The following is a 20575-nucleotide window of genomic DNA, read 5'->3' on the forward strand; positions in this document are numbered from 1 at the left end:
TTCGGGAGGCATGAGCAAGGGTGCCTCCACCTACTTCCTTCCTACCAATAACATCTGCCAATCCCCTATTTAAACCCCAAGCCTTGAGTTTGCTCTCTGTCTTGCGTTTTTTGATTTCCACCATCCTCACCTCCTTCCCCACTACGCTTTCCTCTTCTATTCAGCTTCTCCACCTCAGCAACTGCACCCTCCTCTGCAACGGTCTCCCTCTTGGGGGTAAGCGAAACGCACTTCCCAACCTTAGAAGCCAGCCGCTGCTGGCTCCGTCCTCCGTGAGGAAGGTACTCCGCGAGTCAAGGGGGACCCCTGGCCAAATTTATCTATCGCTGTCATCTTCCCATTTCTCTCCTCTAGATCCCCCTTGGGGGAAGTATTGGTTGCTTCCCAGCCTTGGAGACCGAACAGTCCGGTCTCACCTCCGCGAGGGCGGCTCTCCGCGAGCCAAGGGGAATCCCCTTACTCTTCTCTGAAATAAGCACATATCTTCTATTATCAATTCCAGAGGTCTCTCACGCAGCCAATTTGAATACATTTATTATTTCGCTTAATCATTCGGACATGGTAGGTCAATTATAAAAAATGTCATTACACTTGATTTCATTTTTTTCATCACAGTATAACGTGTGGGTTACTCGATGTTTCTAGATTACCTAGTAGCATAATATAAATATCGGCACTTTTGAGTTAGACTTGAAACACAATAATATGCAATTATTTTACAGATTGCAAATTCCAGGTGATCTTGAGGCTGGTATAAAAAAAAGGAGGTAACGCACATGAAGTTCAGACAGATCCTTTTGACAATGCAAGGCTCTTGTTTAATGGACCTCTGCTATTGAAAATTACTTCTGAAATGAATGTTTAAAAAAGTATATGCAAATCCCCCGTTGCAACATCACATCACATTTGAAAATGGGGCACTGTGAACATGTGGGTGGCAATGCGTAGGTGTAGGGGTGATGCAGGTGCTCCAAACAACGACAAACACAAAGTTCACAGTTCAAGATATTTTATATTTCTTTATAATGGTCACCTTGGCCGTATGAAATAATAATGCTGGCTCTACTCAACTATGGGTATTGCCAGCGTATAAACCAAGGGGTTGCAGTCCCAAAATAATAATACAAAACACAGACACACAACACAGATACAGACACGTCTCCGGACAGTGCGTGCTCTAGGTGCAGGTGCAGTGATTTAAACAGTGGTGCTTGTTTGTATACAGGTGCAGTGCAGTCCGGGCTTTATCGCTGGCTTGAAGCAGCAGCTCCCGGATCCGTATTAGTCACGTCCCCCTGAAGTACCCTAAGCCCCGCCCCTCCAATAGCTAGTGCAATCACGTCTCCAATTCATGACTGAAACTTCACTCACCGTACTAGGGCGATGACTCCTGGTACAGTGACGCCGCCCCCTTCCTGAATGGCCGGCTTCGGACTGACCCTGGAATGAACTGCCCAACCATTCAGTACGAGGCACGCAGTTCCTGTTGTATAGTGCCCTCACAGGTCGAGAGAGAGAGATTGTTGATTCGGATTCATTCGCTCTCTGTCACAGGCCAATAGCAAATGGGCAGTAAATTAGTACTGTAGTACCGAATTAATAAGAGAAAGACCAGTCTATACTTTGGAATCTAGTACAAGTATACCTGCATATTTGTGTAGTTTTTGTAAAGCACTATATGTGCATTAAAGAACTGTCAGGCTTTCAGAGAATTCTAGAGTAGCTCAATGTCTAATTCTCCCCACACTTTTAAACCTCTGGTTAAAGATGACAAGTGTTCTTTTCACATTGACAGATCAAAAGGATTGATGTACCCCATTAGAGTTTTCTCCTGTCATTGTGAAATGGGAGAAAGAGACACCTCTCAGTGGCCTATTGAAATGAAAATTATTAAAACGCTGAATTCTTTTCTTTGTAAAATGCTGTATATGAAGTGAACAAAAGATGATCTGTACCCTTCCAATCTAATCAGAAGTGCATTATCACATTCAAATACACATTTTACCACATTGGATCGGTTTGTACATTGTTGTAGAGAAATAGAGCAGGATTCAAAATCAGTCGTAAGATAATTATGAAACATATACAAACGAAATAACAAGAAATAACCAATACAAAACCATCAAAACGTGTTTAATTTAATGTTATAAACATTATGCTTTTGAAGGCATCATTTGATCACACTTATACAAATGGAAAACCACAGTAAAAGCATTGTGAAAGTATAGTAAAAGTATTGTGAAAGTATAGTAAAGCAAACGTAAAAAGTGTAAATCAGTATGGCATGTATGGTAAATCCATATGGATATGAGAAATGTACTGTAAACTGCTATGGCAAACTTTTAAAATGGGCTTCTCTGGGGTAAAACACCAGCACATAATAACATACAAATAATGACTGGAGTTGATGCTTACAGTAGAAAACTTTTGTCTTGAGGGCTGAAAAATCACTTTTTCCATCAAGATGAAGAGTTCACTATTGTGTATTGGAATGCAGTTTCAATCTAAGGGTTTAAAATAGTAGTTAAACAGTCCCAGGATAGTCAAACACAGACGATAAAAGCACATAAATAGATATAGAAAAGCAACACAACTCACAGTAATGATTCAAATGAAAAAAGAAAGAACAATAAAATATATAAATACTATGAGAAAGCTAAAATGAAAAAAAAACTGTGTTGTTGAAACAAACTGGTGTCTAATATTAAAGCTTATTAAAAATACAGGGCGACAACTTTGTCCGAGACAATTTCTTTTATTAAACACTAGAACAACCAAGCTCGTCATTTTGACCGTTTTTGGAATTTAAATATAAATTGCGGTGCGTGTGTTTAAGATACAGAGCTGTGCTTTCCTGACTTTTCCTAAATATATGTACTAATTACCCTGACATAGAAAGAATCGCGTAGCTGCAAAAATTAGGGAGATAAAATACTGTCATACCTATTCTGACCAGGAGTGGTCAAATTGACCGATACACATAAAACAGATTATAACAATTAAATGTTGCGGTATTATTTGTATTTATCAGTTGGGACTTACCGCCATGTATTGAAGTTTGATTATATCAGTCTTCATTCCTCAAGTGAGCGGTCTTCTGACATTTCTATTGTTTCAATGAGCCTCCTGATAGCCCATCGATCATCCTTGACAGCTCACGGCACCAGGCTGTCTGTCTGCATTGGTCACTATACAAGTCACTCATTTTTCTAAGAAATTCATTGTTATTATTAGTATTATTATTTATTTCTTAGCAGATGCCCTTATCCAGGGCGACTTACAATTGTTACAAGATATCACATTATTTTTACATATAATTATATTATTTTTTACATACACTTACCCATTTATACAGTTGGGTTTTTACTGGAGCAATTTAGGTAAAGTACCTTGCTCAAGGGTACAGCAGCAGTGTCCCCCACCTGGGATTGAACCCACGACCCTCTAGTCAAGAGTCCCGAGACCTAACCAGTACTCCACACTGATTGTTACCCCAATACACATTGCAAATGGATCATGGAAGATGCAGGACAGCAAAGCAGTGTGTTGAATTACTGCAAAGTTTACCAAACAACGATTCTGATGCAGCAGAGACAGACAATGATGAATATGGCTCTGAAGCAGACTTGGTTTGTGAAGATTAATCTTCCAGCAGCAGTGACACTGAGGGCACAGGAGATCCCGTGGGAGAAGACGCAATCCTGTGGCAGCCCCTGCAAAGATACCGGCCACTTCACTTGCATCAGCCCCTGCACTTGATCCAGACGCTAATTCACCTGAGGCAGCCGCTTCTCCAGCTGCAGCGCCAGCATCACCTGGCACTCAAGTGGCTGGTAATGATGGCACTGTTTGGAACACTATAAATCCTGGTTTTGAAGCTGCAGATAGAAGCAGTGAACATAATTTTTTGAGGGAAGTTCCAGGGCCCACGGCATATACAAAACGCAACATTGATGAGAGCGCATTGAGTGCTTTTCGCCTATTGATTGACATGCATACGCTTCACCACATTCAACGTTGCACTGAAGCAGAAGCCCACCGACAGCTACAAGATGATCCCTGGTCAATGCCCTTGGAGGAATTAGAAGCTTTCATTGCACTAGCATATGCCAGTGGAGCATTTGGTGCCAGAAGCCTGAGTTACTGTTGATAGCTGTGCCAAATGCATAATATGTCTGTATATAAACACATTTCTGTTCAAATGTCCATTTTGGTTGTGTAGATGCTTTATACGACATTCCTCAGCAAAACTATGACTTATATTCAATTGTTTGTCCTTTCATTATAATATTTATGTTGTTTTTAATACGCAGGTCAAATTGATCAGTCATGGTTGTTCTAGGTATGCCTATAAACAGGTCATTCTAGTGTTAAATCAATAGAATGCTTATTCCCTGTGCTGTTGGTGAACTCCTGATATGGTCAACTCTTCTTACTTATCCTTTGAAGTGATTGTGACAGGAAGACTGGGTGGTGACTGAAAACTGACACCAGGCACTGCAGTTTCAAAAGAAAGACGCGGCTGGCCGCCGTTTTATTTACAAATAACAAAAATAAATAAAAGGTTTAAACAAAAAAACATTTGCTCACAGAGCGAAAATAAAAGGTTTAAATAAAACAAATCTCGAATACAAAATATTCAGGTCAGGCTGGGCAGTCGCTGTCACTGTTCCTGTATATATATATATATATATATATATATTCTTAAGTTTTGTGTTTTTCTCTCTTCTCTCCTCGCTCTCTACTCTCGCTCCTCTGAACTCCCACACCGAGTGCAGTGAGCTGCAGGCTTATATATCGTGGCCGAGGGGTTTAACTGGCTAGTAATTAGTCTATTACCCCTCGGCCACAATCTGCACAAGTTTATTAAATTACTGTGGATGGGGCTACCCATCCACGCTACTAAACAAAATCGGCTACGCCATCCTTAATACATAAACAATAACAAAACATGCGGCGCTTCGCTAGTTGTATGCTGTACATCTTGCTTTACTACTCCATTTAATTCACATTGCGAAGTATAATTCGTTTGGGGTGCTGCTCCCATTCTGAGAGGGGCTGGAAGCTGGCCAACTATCCCACTCATTTTAGTCATCCATAAAAGTGACTCACAATAGAAATTCAATAGCCTCTGCGGGTTCACAAACAAGCAGGAATGTCTGTGTTGTTTGTAATGCTTTATGGTCTTCCAGTAGGCCTGTTTGAGCAGATAAAAGTCAGTGACATTTTAAGAGCAGTAAATGTCTTGTTTCAGGTACCAAGACTAAGATCACTTAGTTATTTTTACACATACATTTGTGTTAAAAGAGATGGGGGTTTAATACATATGCACTTATACACAGCTTTTAGTTGCCTTTGTAAACTCAACAGAAACCCTCATAAGACTGCAGCCTATTGATTGACAGCATTCATAGTGTTGTGTACATGTGTTCTTTCCTAGAGTAGACCAGCTTTTTTGTACTTCTGATTTCCTAACAGACCGGCAATTGAAAAACAATGTATAGAATTTGTCTGTTTGCTACTTAATGGGTGTTAAAACAAAGGTCCTTAGAAACTTTTGTCATGTCTATCTACTGTAGCACTTTTTTAGCTATTTTAGAGAGGATGTTGTCAAGGTACCAGCGAGAAGAAACAGTCTCTGATGATTTTTTCTCCCTAACCCTCAGGAGAACCAGAGTCAATGCAAGGCTTCCTGTTGCTTCTCCAGCGAAGCCTGGCAATGTCACATAGCCAGAACTCAAATCTGCACTCCAAAAACATATTGTGGAAAAAAGGCATAACAAGCCCGAGGGGACCCACGGGCAAACCTATCATAACTTATTTTCCCATTCTCTCACCACTAGGTTCCTCTTGGGGGAAGTATCAGTTGCTTCCCAGTGTTGGAAGCAGATTGGTTCAGTTTCGCCTCTGTGAGGGTAGCTCTCTGCATGCCAAGGGGAAACCCACGTACTCATGCGGCACGCCTATTCCCAATTCCCGAGGTTATTCCTCCATGCAGCCCTTGCTCCTGTTCCATTAATATTATATAAACTCACAGACATTAGTAATTTCAATAAAATTTTATATAATTGTGCATTGTCATTATATTTCCTTGCAGGCAAAGGTGAAATCTGTCATTGGGGATGAAGAATTGCCTCCTCCCTGCCTCAATAAGTCCACTCTCCCAACGGCAGAGGAATTAAAAAAACTGACAAGGTAATACACAATAACCTGAGTACAATTTCTAAAATTGCTAGGTAATAGTAGCTGGATATGGATTTTATATTGTCAAGGTATTCGCCTCAAATTGATTATTATCTAATAAATCCTTTCAACTAATGGTTTCTGCAGTTGATTGCCAATAAAGACAAACATTTATGTCTTATTTTAAAATATTCTTTTATACCATGGAAATAAAGCATTTTGGTAAAAATAATTATATATTTGTAAACTGTTCATAAGTACAAGCAAATAATATTTTCAATTAATATATGACCTCCTGCATCATGATGCAACCCTGTACTGGTTTAATTTGTACAAGCAAGAACAATGAAGAAACTACTAATATTAGTGTCTTGTTGGTTTTTGGCTGATAATACAGAAGTGGCACAGCTTGTCATAATGGCAGAAGGCCTACTAATAATACTGTAACAAAGGGCTGGCGATGGGTCTTTGTTATTGTGTGTGCGTCCGTGGAACTGTGCTTGAACTGTACTGGACTGCATTGCCTTGCAGAACTGTTTGCAGATCTGAGTTGCACAACCCAGCACCTGTGACTTCCAGCTTGTGCGAATGCTCCTCTTCTGGCAGCCCCACTCCCCATTCTGGACTATTGATGCAACTTTGCACCAGCCCTGACCCCTAATAGGCATGGGAAAAGGGCCCCAGTGAAGGGGATGGATAACGGCCTACTGATTGGCCAGGGTGTAACTACATTGTTGCAGTATGGGGTAGCGGCCACTGATTGGCCGAAGTTTAACCACAATGTTGCAATGTTGTTTGGGTTGTGGGCTATAAAAGAGGCTGCCTGTGAGCTAGCCGGGGTTGAGGGACTTAAGTGAGTAGATAATCGTACTGGACATCTGTCTGCTTGCCTGTTGCTGAATAAACAAGCCGCCGTTTTGAGAATGCCTGCTTCACGCTTCTTTCTTGCTAAAACACTAATACAGGTCTACTCTCTTCATAACAAGCTGTGCCAAATTACCAAATGGGATAAAATATTGGGCCAGAATTACTAAGGTCTTTTGACCAAAATGCAAGTTGCTTTGTAAGATTAACAGTTTTGTTTTACTTACAATTGCATTTCAGTATAAAGAGCATGCCCCTGTAGTTCTGGTCCATTGTGTGGTAATATATTTTGGCACATACATTATTCTATTTATATTTAAATAGTTTTTCATTTGCCTGTTGTATTTTAGTAGGCCTACTAAACTACTTGCTTAACAATCTCTGTATATACTCAGATAATTGTCTTAAAATGGTAAAAATCAATACAGTCTCCTTTTATTGGCAATTCATAAATCATTATGTGTGCTACCTTGAGCTGTACACAGGCTGATAGTGGCTTATTTTATCTATATAAAGAGGTAAGGCCCACATGCAGAAAAATAAGGTTAAAGGTCATCCACATGTAACATTACTAATCAACATAGCAAATTTCCTTCTGAATGCATACTGACATATTTTTTCTTTTTCTCAGTCCCACACTTGGTTGTTAAATTCTTTTTTTTTTCTAAATTTTAAATAAAATACATTACAGTTGGTGTTTTCAGTACTTGAAAGCCTGAAATTAAAAAAAAAACGTCATCATTTGATATTTTTCTTTTCTAATTAAAAGCGAGTCAAGCAAACTGCCATGTCCTCTGGTTCACTTGCGCTGAAATAAATAGAAGTAAAATTAGATGCACTGTGACAGCGTCATTCATGTCGATAACATATTTAATGTACTTCATATTTGACCTTTTATGATTTTTTTTTTCTTGGGAAGTTTTTTATAATGTAATGCAACTGGATTCTCAAAATAAAAGGCTTTTAGACACATTTTGAGGCTTAAATAAATGCCTGCTGTGTAATTTACGCAGATGTTCTTCTTCAGGCCTAAAACCACTGATGCAAGAGAAATGGGGTTTCAAAAAGCAAATACCTTAGTCCTGAGGATATCAGTTACATTAGTAATAAACGGATGTTCATTGAAATGATTAGCTCTGTATAATTAATAGAGGGATTACATCTGAAATGACAGGGTTCCTTTTCACATGTTGACTATAAAGGTTAGAAACAAGCGTGTTGTTCTTCAAATGCAGCATAATAAATGAAGCACTTTCATTGCCGAAGTGCAAGTACAGCCTTCTGGCACATTAGACACACAGCATGCTAAATGGAAAGCAAATGTCTCTTCAGCTTTACAAGCACAGTGAGTGGTGTGCTTTGAGCCCACTCCTTGCGCCTCTCTCATTACTGGCAGAAGTAAATGCCTAAATCAAAGAACATAATGAAGTTCAGTGGTAAGGCATAGAGACAAAATAACAACACCAGAACATCTTACTCACTCGGGCCTCATTTATGAAAGGGCACTAAAAAGTGCACCATAAATCTAAATTTACTGTCCCATTTACTAACAGAGAACACTTTAATTTACGTGCACAATATTTGGCTAATTTACAAACCATAATGTGTACACTACATGTATGGTGAGTGATAATTTAGTGTGCACAATAATGTCCAATACTTACCCAATGGAGGAGATTTCATCGCAAAAAAATCTTTATCAATATCTGATGTATACTTTGATTTCCCAAAAGGTCAACATTTACATAAATCTCGTCAGTCATGTTTATTGCGATAAATTCCTACCTTGTTTGGTCCAGTGCTTTATTTAACCACTCTTATTTGTACCAATGTAATGAAGTATAAAATAAAATCTAAGAAATTGTAACATTAATTCACATTTATTCACGTTTAATATAACCTGTTATTTACAGGTAATTTTCACTGCTCTATATGAAAACCTTAATGCAAGTAATGCCTCCATGATGCCAGATAGATTTCAGCCCAGAAAAATAGGTTTAAATAGTGTGTCTATCAGTGGTTAAAGCCTGGTTTCCAAAAACGAATTATCGCTCACTTTAAGGTGCACTCTCAGATTATCGGCCTTTAGTAAATACGGTGTGAATGACGCGCATCTCATTATTCAGAGCGGGTGTCTCATTTAAATACATTATCATGCATTACCATACAAATCACGTATTCATTCTGATTACCATAATGTGGCACAATAAAATTAGCATGCGCCATAATATGCCCAATATTTCGAGAGATAATGAATACAATTGCAATAGTAAATATGGAAATCATGAACCATAATGTTTAGTGCCCTTTCGTAAATGAGTCCCACTGACTGAATGTGAGACCTTGGTCATTTGACCTCAGTCTTATTCAGCTTTAAATCAGTACAAGAAGAATACCATTGGACGTAAGTGGATTGTGAGACGAGTCAGGTCAGGGGTAACAGTTTGCCTAATGACCTCTGAGTTAGCTCAGCTGTTTGTATTGCTCTTGGAATAAGAATCAGGTCATTGATTATCATCCTCCCTCTCTATGTGCACAGTAATTTAATGGCTCGTGTCAGCTCCCTACCAGTTTGCCTCTGGAGTGACAGGGTAACATATGTACACAGGATAAGGTGTACTGGAATTTTGACAAACCTATACCGGTGACTGGTTGATTTCTCATACGTTATTTAGGATATAATGAGAAAGGTGTCAAAGCTGCACAGTCTTTCATGATGCTCACTACTATGGGCCTTGGTTTTGACTCAAGTTACATGTAAAATTTGTTTGGTGTTCTCAACATAGCCCCCATCACGCAATTTGACAGAATTGATAGTTTTAGCTTATGAGGACCAGGACCAAATTGCTCTGAGATTCTATAAACCCAGAATGTTTTAAATGTGCCTTAAAGAAAGTTTGTCATTCATCTCCAAATTATTGTGTTACGATTTTATTGTGTGTTTTTTTAAGATTACAGGAAGTGACCGCAGCACTCACTGTCACGATGCGCTGTGTGCTACCACATTATGTACACATTTACAGTAAGAAAAGTGAGGGTAAATGTTGAAAGTACCGTATTCCTTCGAATTTAAGACACTTTTTAAACCATTTTTTTCTTCTCAAAAATGTCCTGCTTCTAAACCCAAGTACAAAAACAGGAATGTGACTGACTATTCGAGAAAAATGTTACTGCCCGATCTCGAATCATCGAATCATCCATGACATTTACCTGAAATGGCTTGTGAATGACGATAAACAACTGATGCCAACTAGACGAATGCACCGTGCCCCTCTGCCCCCCTTGTGTGAGTGGATTATTAAAGCATGGGATTCCATAAACAGACTGTGGTGCACTCCTTCAAAAAACTTTACATATCTAACCAGCTCGATGGAACAGAAGATGACATTTGACTGGGAGATATCAAGTAATAAAGAGGCCTCCTCCAACTCAGAGGATGATGTTGTTGTTATTACAGTTGTTGTTACAGGCATGTTCATTTTCCCATATTCATTACAATATGTGTTACAAAAATGCCTAATAGATGAGTTTTTAGCATTTCATTGCAAAAAATATAGTATTCCTTTGTATAAATAGCTCTTATGCGTAATTGAGGTTGTATTTTTGTAAATGCCTCTTTATTAGACATTTTATTTTTTCCTCAAATTGAGGGTTGGAAATTCGAAGGAATACGGTATACCCAGTACTGCAATTAGGAGAGGAGTAACAATAATTGAATTTAAAGATATTATAAACTATTAGTGCTGGGACGAACACATGATTTTCATGTTCGGATATTCACTCAGAATTTAAATATTCGTTCGAACAGTCGTTCATTTTTCAAAAAGTAATAAAAACCATTATATTGCTCTGTACACAGGCAGAGACAGCATAGCAGCAGGGGCAGGATGTGTGACCGTGGCCCTGTGTGTCTGCGCCTTTATTTTATAACAAGACCTTAAAATATGTAACACGTTAAAACAGAAAAACATCCCAGGAGTAAAGAATAAGTTGTGAAGGACTAACTTTACCCCAGTGAATTAACTACAAAACAAAGGATGCCAAATAGCAGTTCAAGTTAAACATTGTTTTGTTTATTCCCCAGATAAATAGTACATAAAGTTGACAATGCATTTTATTTATTTTTTCCTTTTTTTTCATTCCTTGTCATTGCTGTTTCTTCACAGTAAACAGTGGCCATCGACACGTTTTCATAAAGTAATAGCATAAGGTTTACTTGTGCCTTTTTGTAACTGAGCAAGCAAACAAAAACTCAAATTGAACTTCAACACTTCAAATAAAACAAACATGGAAATGGTGTTGTAAAGGGAAGTGGAAAAAAAGTTTTGGTTTCGTTTATTACATTCCACATAATTACTGGTATTAGTGTTTTGTTTTTTTAACATGTACATTATTAGTATCTTTCATAAACCATTGCTAATAGAGCTTCATGATAGATGACTGAGGTTTGTACCACCCCATGTAGATACGTGCGAGGCCCACAATGCAAATTGCATTGTACAGTATACATGCCTACAGTACAAAACAACATGGATACAATTAAGTTTATTTTATAGACCAAAATTAAAATTAAATAACTGTTAAAAACATTACAATTTTATAAGATAACAAACAATGACCTAACAGGATATTAAGTTTATTCAGTGTCTATAAAATGCTAATTTAATCTGACATGGAGATGACAAAGTCATAAATATATTATTCAACAGAAAAGTTGTAACAGTGGTCAACCTACTTATGAGATGTCGTAACTAGCAGGGTTTAATACAGCTGAGTTTAAAATCCAGATACGCAGGGTAACAGCAATGGGTCATCTGAAGATTATTTTACAGCAATCTACTTAGTAAAATACTTCAATAGTATGTATAGCCCTGTGTAAAACACACATTATGTTACATTGATTACAATGTAATGTTTTATATACATACAGTACACCCTCGCTATAACGCCCTTCATTATAACAAACCTGAGCCCTGGAACCCAGATAAAAGAAAACAAAAACAGATAATGTAAACACACACTGTCAACATCATGCTGTACGCACGGGATGCCATCTCCGCAGTGAAGTCAACTCTTTTGTCTTAATAAAAAGCGCGTGCTGGGTAACCATAACTCCCAAACGAAAATCATTTTATGTTGCAACAAAGCTGGAAACTATTAGATCGTTTGAAAAAAAGACATATCTCTGTTGTGAATATAGGTTTTCAAAAAGCTTGTTCAGCAACCATGCGGAAAAGCAAAGTTGATTCAAGAAAAACAACAACAAAACAAAAACAAACCTTGAGGATCTGATGAACTTTTCACGTCAAACTTTTCATGTCGGGTTGATTTGGAATAAAAGCTCAGTTTGGGATTCTTGCATGTTGGATTAAGATTTGGTGCACTTTGAAATGATTCATGTCAGATTGATTTTGAATAAAAGTTCAGCTTCAATTCAGGATTTTTGCTTTTTGCTTTGCTGAAACTGACAAACATGTAGTCGTGACAGTTGTTTCAGATTTCTGATTTACGTCCAAATTTATATGTCAACGATTACATTAAATTAGCAATTTGATGTGTCTTTGTACCTCTAACAATTCATTTTTACAATGACACAGCAGGAACACAAACATTCTATTTATGTGGCAGACAAAAGATTAAACAGCTTGTAACAGTGGACTGGATGCTCCAGAGCATTTTTTTTCTTAAAGGATGCGATCTGTGTACCACGAGTCTTAAGACACTGATTTTCAATGGCTGATTCAGTATGTCTAATTACATGGGATTCTCACATACAAAAACTTTCCCTGAAACAATTCTCTTTACAAACTCCAAATCCATGTTGGGCTAATATGTGTGTTTTTCAGGCATTTTATGATGACATCTAAAGACAATTTTCAGCTTGTTTTTTGCACTACAGCAAATAATAGTACCATTTATTAAACATTTAGTGATAATAATCAACACTGTTATAATAATGATGAGATTACTGTGGTAAAGTCAACATTATTATTATTATTAATATTATTATTATTATTATTATTATTATTTACTTATGCATTAAAAGAAACCTAAGGATTACTTAAAAAAACCTGGAAGGTGCAACAGCTATGATATTAGATCTCCAGTTTTCATTATCAGTGTTGTTAATAATGTGAAGGAGAGATGACAACAACACATTTCTTTGTAGTTTTTTATAAATAGCGCTGGAAGTTTACATGAATATGCAAGCATGTCCCTGAAAGAAAACTTTACTGAGCTGTCTGAAAGATCAAGTGTTTTGAATCCAACAAAGGCAGACTGTTTGTTTATTTATTTATTTATTTATTGTTAAGAATATTTACTCAGGGTAAGTTGTATGCTTTAAGGAGGCACTATGGATACACTCATTCAAAATGTATAGAACTATACATACATTCCATTATACATACATTGCACACGAATACAATACCACACATACTGTATAGTGCACAAGGCTTCTTTCAATACCTAAGTAAATAACTAGGTGGTATTGGTTGTGTAATTAGGTTCCAAATGGGCAATACAGTGCCTTGCCTTGCTTAGTCCTGATTTATTTATTAATAAAGCATGCTTTAAGGACCATTGTAGATGTCCTTCATAGTGTGAGCTTTGACACATTTCCAGAGGTCTAGATACACATGGTTGTCTTCGTGCATAAAATATAATTAGTGCAGCTTTTCACACAACTCTATTAATTAGAACTGTTTTTTTGACATATGATCCAGTGTTTAAAATGTCATTGAATTTTTTTTATAATCCAGATAAGTGGTACGAATGTTTAACTAATAATTTTCTGCAACAAATGCACAAAGAGAGGTAAATCAATTAGCAGAAATATAATTCATTCAGTGTTTTGCTGGTATAAAAGCATTCTTTGTAACTGCACATACAAACCCTTTATCACCTTTCTCATTTACATAACTGCCTTTAGTAGGAAATTATGTTTTTTTTATGCTATAAAATGAACCTAGTAAAATTATAAGCCAGTATATTTGTATTCATTTTTTGTTTGCAACCCTCCTCCATCTGTACACCAACTGAGGTCTAACTATAAAAAAAAAACACAAGACACTGAACAACATTGACTACTAAGTTTCCTCCACACTGAAATAGCTCCAGTGGGATAATGACTGCTCTTCTCAGAACCTGATTTATAATAATAGTTTATATTGATCGTTATTTGCTGTTGGAGGTGTGTATTGTGGGAGGGTAGTGGGTGGAGCTTAGGGAAGGACCAGAAATGACAGCAAACAGGAGCTGGAAGTGATGTTTAGTCCTGGAGCCCTGTACCAACAATGGTATCTGGGCAGGATTTTATTTTCACACACAACGGAAATAAACAATCCAATATTGCAGAAAACAAAGAAGAAAACTACCTGGAATACCAGCAATGGTAAACTCAGTTTTCAACTAAAACAAGTAAACAAAAACATTGTGGTTACAAAAACAACAATAAAGGAAGCACATGGCTTTTCCGTGCTGCTGCAGTGGGTTTCCTCTCACCGCCTCTTGGCTCCCTTCCGAGGAATAAAGAATAGAATCTCTTCCGTGTTTTCAGTTCAGGACAGGGAAACCGAATGGCAAAACCACACTGGCTAAATACTGCCGAGTCCCGCCCCTGCAATCAGCACACTGCCCCACGTCAGCCAATCGACGAGCACAGCACAGCTGATTGCAATGATGGGACTCGGCGGCCGCATGGTTCCACCTTGGGCCAAGATGGCCGCCTGACCCGGAACTTCCGGTCTGGTCAGAGTTCAACTTCCTGACCCAATCACGGTCAGCCCTACACAGTGCTGCCGGTGGTTGGGAGGGTGAATTACAACGGGGACTCCTTTCAATCCTGTCACAGTATGCATTTTTAATTGTCAGATATTTCTGTCAACTGGGAATTCCAACTGCCATCCTCAATCTGGACCAGGAAAAAACTGGCTCCCTACAGTTCATTCCCACAGTTCATGTGTGGGAATACCACAGATGGCACATATCTGAAAGCTTTGCACTGATTCACTGTTTCCTGGGGCTTCTTTGCTATTTATGTCCAGTGATTGAACATGTTTTTTTAAGTTTTATGGGTTCTTTATTGATTAGTGTATACCTGCTCACAGTAGAGAAGGTATGAGCAAGTATAGTATGAATAAACAGATGTATTTATTACAGGTCCTGGTACCATTTAATGCATATCCAATTGAGGCAAATAATACTGTTGTACCAAAGCATTTCCTGCTTCACTATCATCAGACACATTTGACCTCTACAGGATCTCCATTTAGATAAGATGGGTTATATTCATGGCTTTAACACATTGTTTTAAAGAATGCTTTTTCAAAGACTTAATAGGTCCCAGTGTTAATAGGGACCAGTGTGGCTATTCTGATAGTAAAACATACAGTGGTTTAGAAAGCTATGAATTAGAAGTTGTATTCCCAAGCCTAGGTTATTCCATTCTAGTTGACCAGGACGGGTGATTTCCTCAATGCATTACAGAACATCATTTTGTTGTCCTTTTTTTGAAAAGCCCTTGAAGCAAGCGTTAACATTATTTAACTAGATGATCCCTGCATGTAGAAAGAATATGTCGAAGTTCATCAAAATGTGCATTTTTGCAAGATTCTGACATGCTTTGGGGCGTATGTTACACATCTCTTCTGTTGCATACACACAGCACAGCACCTAACCTAGAACTATTTTCTCTGTCACATGTGGTTTATGTGGTAGGAGACTGTGTGGTCCAGTGGTTAAAGAAAAAGGCTTGTAACCAGAAGGTCCCCGGTTCAAATCCCACCTCAGCCACTGACTCATTGTGTGATCCTGAGCAAGTCACTTAGCCTCCTTGTGCTCTGTCTTTCGGGTGATGTAAGTGACTCAGCAGCTGATGCATAGTTCAGACACCCTAGTCTCTGTAAGTCACCTTGGATAAAGGTGTCTGCTAAATAAACCACAAATGGAGGAAATACCTCACTGGTATTTGGTCCATTTAAGCTCTCTTAACCAGAGGGTCGTGGGTTCAATCCCAGGTGGGGGACACTGCTGCTGTACCCTTGAGCAAGGTACTTTACCTAGATTGCTCCAATAAAAAAAACAACTGCATAAATGGGTAATTGTATGTAAAAAATAATTTGATATCTTGTAACAAGTGTAAGTCGCCCTGGATAAGGACGTCTGCTAAGAAATAAATAATAATAATAATAATACAATGACTCAGATAACAGTTGTACTGGGATAGATCCCTTCTTCTTAAACCTTAATGTGGGATGAATATACTAAGGCTTAGGGTTACAAATTATTATCTGCTAGGGCCCGGATGTTCCTGTCAGTTCAGTTCAGTTCTTAAAGAACAAGTGGCTGCAGGTGTAACAAAATAGTTAAGATACAGCATACAAAAGGATCACAAACTTTTTTATTCTGTTAAAACGTGTATATAAAACACAAAGAAAATGTTGCTTGCTAAATTATACTTGTAAATGTTATGGGCTGTGAGTCAAGTGACAAGTCGCATTGTTAAGTCCCAGTGTGCAGACTGTGATGTGACTTAACATAGAGCTTGAGCTTAGCACTATCATGCTAAGCAGCTGTCAGATAGCTTCTGTATCATTGCTGAATCTAAAAAATACCTCAGACAAAGGCTGAAAGGCTGTGTGTGTGTAATCAGCTTTTCACACATTTTGTAGAGTAAAATCATACGGAGATGCTAATCCACAAACACCTCACAAATGGAAAAACAGCCTATAAGCAAACTAGACCTTTAAAGGTTATTAGGCTTCCACAGATTGAAAATGGAAACAGTTATTAAAAAGTCAGACAAATAAAGTAGTGAATTATTAAGGACCATTGTAAGCAAACTAGAACTTTAAAGGTTATTAGGCGTTCACAGATTGAAAATGGAAACAGTTATTAAAAAGTCAGACAAATAAAGTAGTGAATTATTTATATAAATCAACCCATGGGCTAGAGTAAAGGTGTGGTATTTAAAAAGTGTATTGCTTGCAAGACTATGTTTGATCATTTGTTTATTTTGCTATATCATTGAAGACCTATTGCCCCTTATCCATCAGGTATGAGTTTTCCTACTGCTATACCCAAAGCCTCTGAGATGTCAGGGACAGATGCCAAGATTTGTTCAGAAAGAGATAAAGTGTTTCCATTGCACACACACGTTTCCTGGTGGAATAACTTCTCCAACATTAAGGAACAGTTTTAGTCATTTTAATAAAACTTTTGTGATTTTTTCACATGGTTATGGTTGATATTTACCATCATTGTCCATGGTTTACCATAATTTCTGTTATGCTTTACCATACATGTTGGTGTTTTGCCTTTATCAGTAACAATGAAGATTAGCCACTTAAAATTGGCCTACTCAGAAATACAATGGAAACTGTAGAGAAATATTGGGGAAGGAAAAGAAAAAATACAGTACATGGAAATACGCACCTGTGAATCCTTGACAAAGAGACATGCTGGCATGATCATCAAGTTACAAAGCTGGGGCCATGCAAAATCTGTGGTTTGAAACCATTTTCCACCAGGCTGAACAAACAAGACTGAGCCCTCTGGAAATGATTTGAAACCCATTTACCTCCCTGCTGCAACAAACAGTTCATTTTTAAATAATATTTTATTATTTTTAGAGCTACCGTACATGACACTGTTGACGTCAATAATGCATCTGTGTATAATCTAACAAAGAGAAAGGCCACAACCATACTGAATGCTCTTTTTTTCTCCAAATGGATTTTGTTCCTTTCCATTAATACACTAATGATGCATGCACAGCTTTTAACAGTAAGTAAATATTTCCTTTCAAGAGGGAGAGCATTATTCCAAACAGCTGTTAAGAGATTGGAAACTATATTTGTTACCTTTCCCTCTCAAGAACATGTGTTTGCTTTTCTAATGGTTTATAAAGCAGCGTGATTTCAGCCAGCTCAGGTGCATTGATACCATTAGCATTGATACTAATTCAATTTTAAAATGGAAAGTGTAAATCCAAGCCAGTGAATCACGTACAGTAGTTATTTTAAGGACTGTGAGGTATGCACTGATTTATGGTGTCCCATAAATCAGTTATCATATAGGCAATATTTATTTTGCAGTTTAGGATGTTCTCTCTTTTATCAGACAGCCACACCCTGTTGAGTATTTGTTCTTCTTTTCTTAGACATTTCACACCTGAAAGAAATTAAGAGGCAACCAATATTAACAATTATGCCTATGGTGCCTGTCTTATGGGATGCCCTGTATATAACACTAGCAGATTTACATTTTAATTTGTAATTTGAGGTAAATCTTTAAGAATATATGTTAAACTGTACATTTTTGGACAATTTCTTGGAACAATACAGAATCAGAATTTGATTGTCTAACAACATCTTAATTTCCAGTTAACAAGAACGCACTTGACATTGTACCAAATGACATAATGCCGAACTGTAACAGGGGCAACGTGCCATCACTGTTTTCTTGGACATATGCTTGAGTCTGCGGATCCCTGACCGGCCGGTGGGTGTGTCTCGGCAGAGAGTCTCGCTATAAAAGAGAGCCGCTGATACACCCTCAGGGCTGATGAGTCCAGTAGTGATAGTCCGGGGGACGGTTTTGGAAAACAATTGTTTTCTGTAATTCCAACAACAGTAGGATCACCATGTGTGATTCTTATTGTTAAAACAACAGAGAAATACTGTAGGGGATTTCGATCCCACTAAATAGCATATTGAGTGTGTAACAGGATAAGGTTCCTCCCTTATAGTGGGAGTACCACTCAGCTGCTGTTTAGGCTTTTATTGTTTTGCATTTTTGTGTACATTGTAGTACCTGTGTTTTGTTCACATGTGTGTTACCGTTGTTGGTTTCACTGTGCGCTTGTTTACAAAAGCAAACCCCTGCCCCTACTGGTGGTTACCTGTAACTGCAACTGGAGTTTCAGAAATACTTTGTAAATAAATCCTGGGCACCTGTGCGGCGTTTAGAGTTTAGAGCATCTCCTGTGTCCATCGTCTCTATCAGCAGATGCCTGTCCCTTCCAATGAGGTCATGAATTTAATTTCTCCCATCCCAAACGCTGGATTTTGGTTCGATATTTTGTTCATGCTGCACAATCCCTGGAGAAACTGACTTCCCCTTTATTGTGTAAAGCTTCTTGCTGCGCATGCGTTTTCTGTTATTTTTCAATAGTATTAAAATAAGCATTCAGTATTTCCATTATACTGTAGTAAACATCCCAGCATAGGGGTACAGTGCAGAAAGTGTATCTGTGCAATATGAAACGCAATGAACGTTATTGCTGCTGTAATAAAAAACACAGATTGTATGTTTTTTTGTATTGTATGAGACCACTTTTTTATTTTTTTATAAAAACACTTCATACTCCAAAATTACTAGAAGTAATGTATTGTTAAGCCAGGGCTAGAACTTTTTAAGGCAGTAGTGAGGATTTGCTACCTGCCTGGAAAGTAAGTAGCAAAATTGTCTTATTCGGTAGCAGTTTATTTGACTAATAATTATATATCAAAATAATTTAAAAAATAAACACCTACCTACTGTTTTAAGTAGACTGAATATCCCAAACTATCACATAGTAGGCCTATATTTAAATCAGAAAGTACATATTGAAACCACCTTGTGCTCAACTAAGTAATATAACTAATGCAATTCCTTTGTTGTATCTTTAAGAATGGAATAATCAATGATTTTTTTTTTAAATTGAGATCAACACTCACAGGCATGATTTATCAATTAAAAAATATATAACATTTTTTGTTAAGGCACATGTTTCACTAGTTAAACAGGAGACGTACGCAAGGTAATGATAATCTATTATAAAAAAGAAAACAGATAGACAAATGAATGCACCTCAAGATTATATTTCGCCTATGTGTTCATTTTTAGTGTGGGTGAAACCAGGGTTAACATTATAACAAAACCGGAGCTGCCATTCTCCATGACAGATTAAATTAGCATTTTATAGACACTGAATAAACTTAATATCCTGTTAGATCATTGAATGTTAACTTATAAAATCCTAATGTTTTTAACAGTTATTTAATTTTAATTTTAGTCTATAAAATAAACTTCATACCTTGAAATTGTATCCACATTGTTCTGATACTGTAGACATTTGTACTCCACTGTTTAATACGATTTGCATTGTGGGCCTCGTGTGTATTTACAAACCTCAGTCAGGCGGTACAAACCTGTCATCTATAAATCAGGAAGCTCTATTAGCAATGGCTCCCAGCTTTATGAAAGATACTAATAATGTATTAATTAAATTTTTTTTAGCATGTTTCTCCCAGTTTAGAGTAGCCAATTATTTTTAGGCTCAGCTCACCGCTACGACCCCGGCACTGACTCGGGAGGGCGAAGATGAACACACGCTGTCCTCCGAAGCATGTGCTGTCAGCTGACAGCTTCTTTTCACACTGCAGACCCACCATGCTGCCACCTCAGAGCTACAGCATCGGAGGACAATGCAGCTCTGGGCAGTTTACAGGCAAGCCCGCTGGCGCCCGGCCAGACTACAGGGGTC

General features: G+C 37.7%; 1 protein-coding gene across 4 annotated transcripts in view; it reads left to right on the forward strand.

Annotated features, from left to right (window-relative positions):
- Positions 1–20575, forward strand: part of LOC117402716 (uncharacterized) — an 86232-nt gene that overhangs the window by 16628 nt on the left and 49029 nt on the right. For all 4 annotated transcript variants that reach the window (XM_059024418.1, XM_034004115.3, XM_059024420.1 and 1 more), the window contains one exon: positions 6098–6195. In XM_059024418.1, coding sequence (XP_058880401.1) covers positions 6098–6195 — 98 coding nt within the window. The remainder of the gene's footprint in view (positions 1–6097; positions 6196–20575) is intronic.

The sequence above is a fragment of the Acipenser ruthenus genome, chromosome 5, assembly GCF_902713425.1.
Source record: "Acipenser ruthenus chromosome 5, fAciRut3.2 maternal haplotype, whole genome shotgun sequence".
NCBI lineage: Eukaryota > Metazoa > Chordata > Actinopteri > Acipenseriformes > Acipenseridae > Acipenser > Acipenser ruthenus.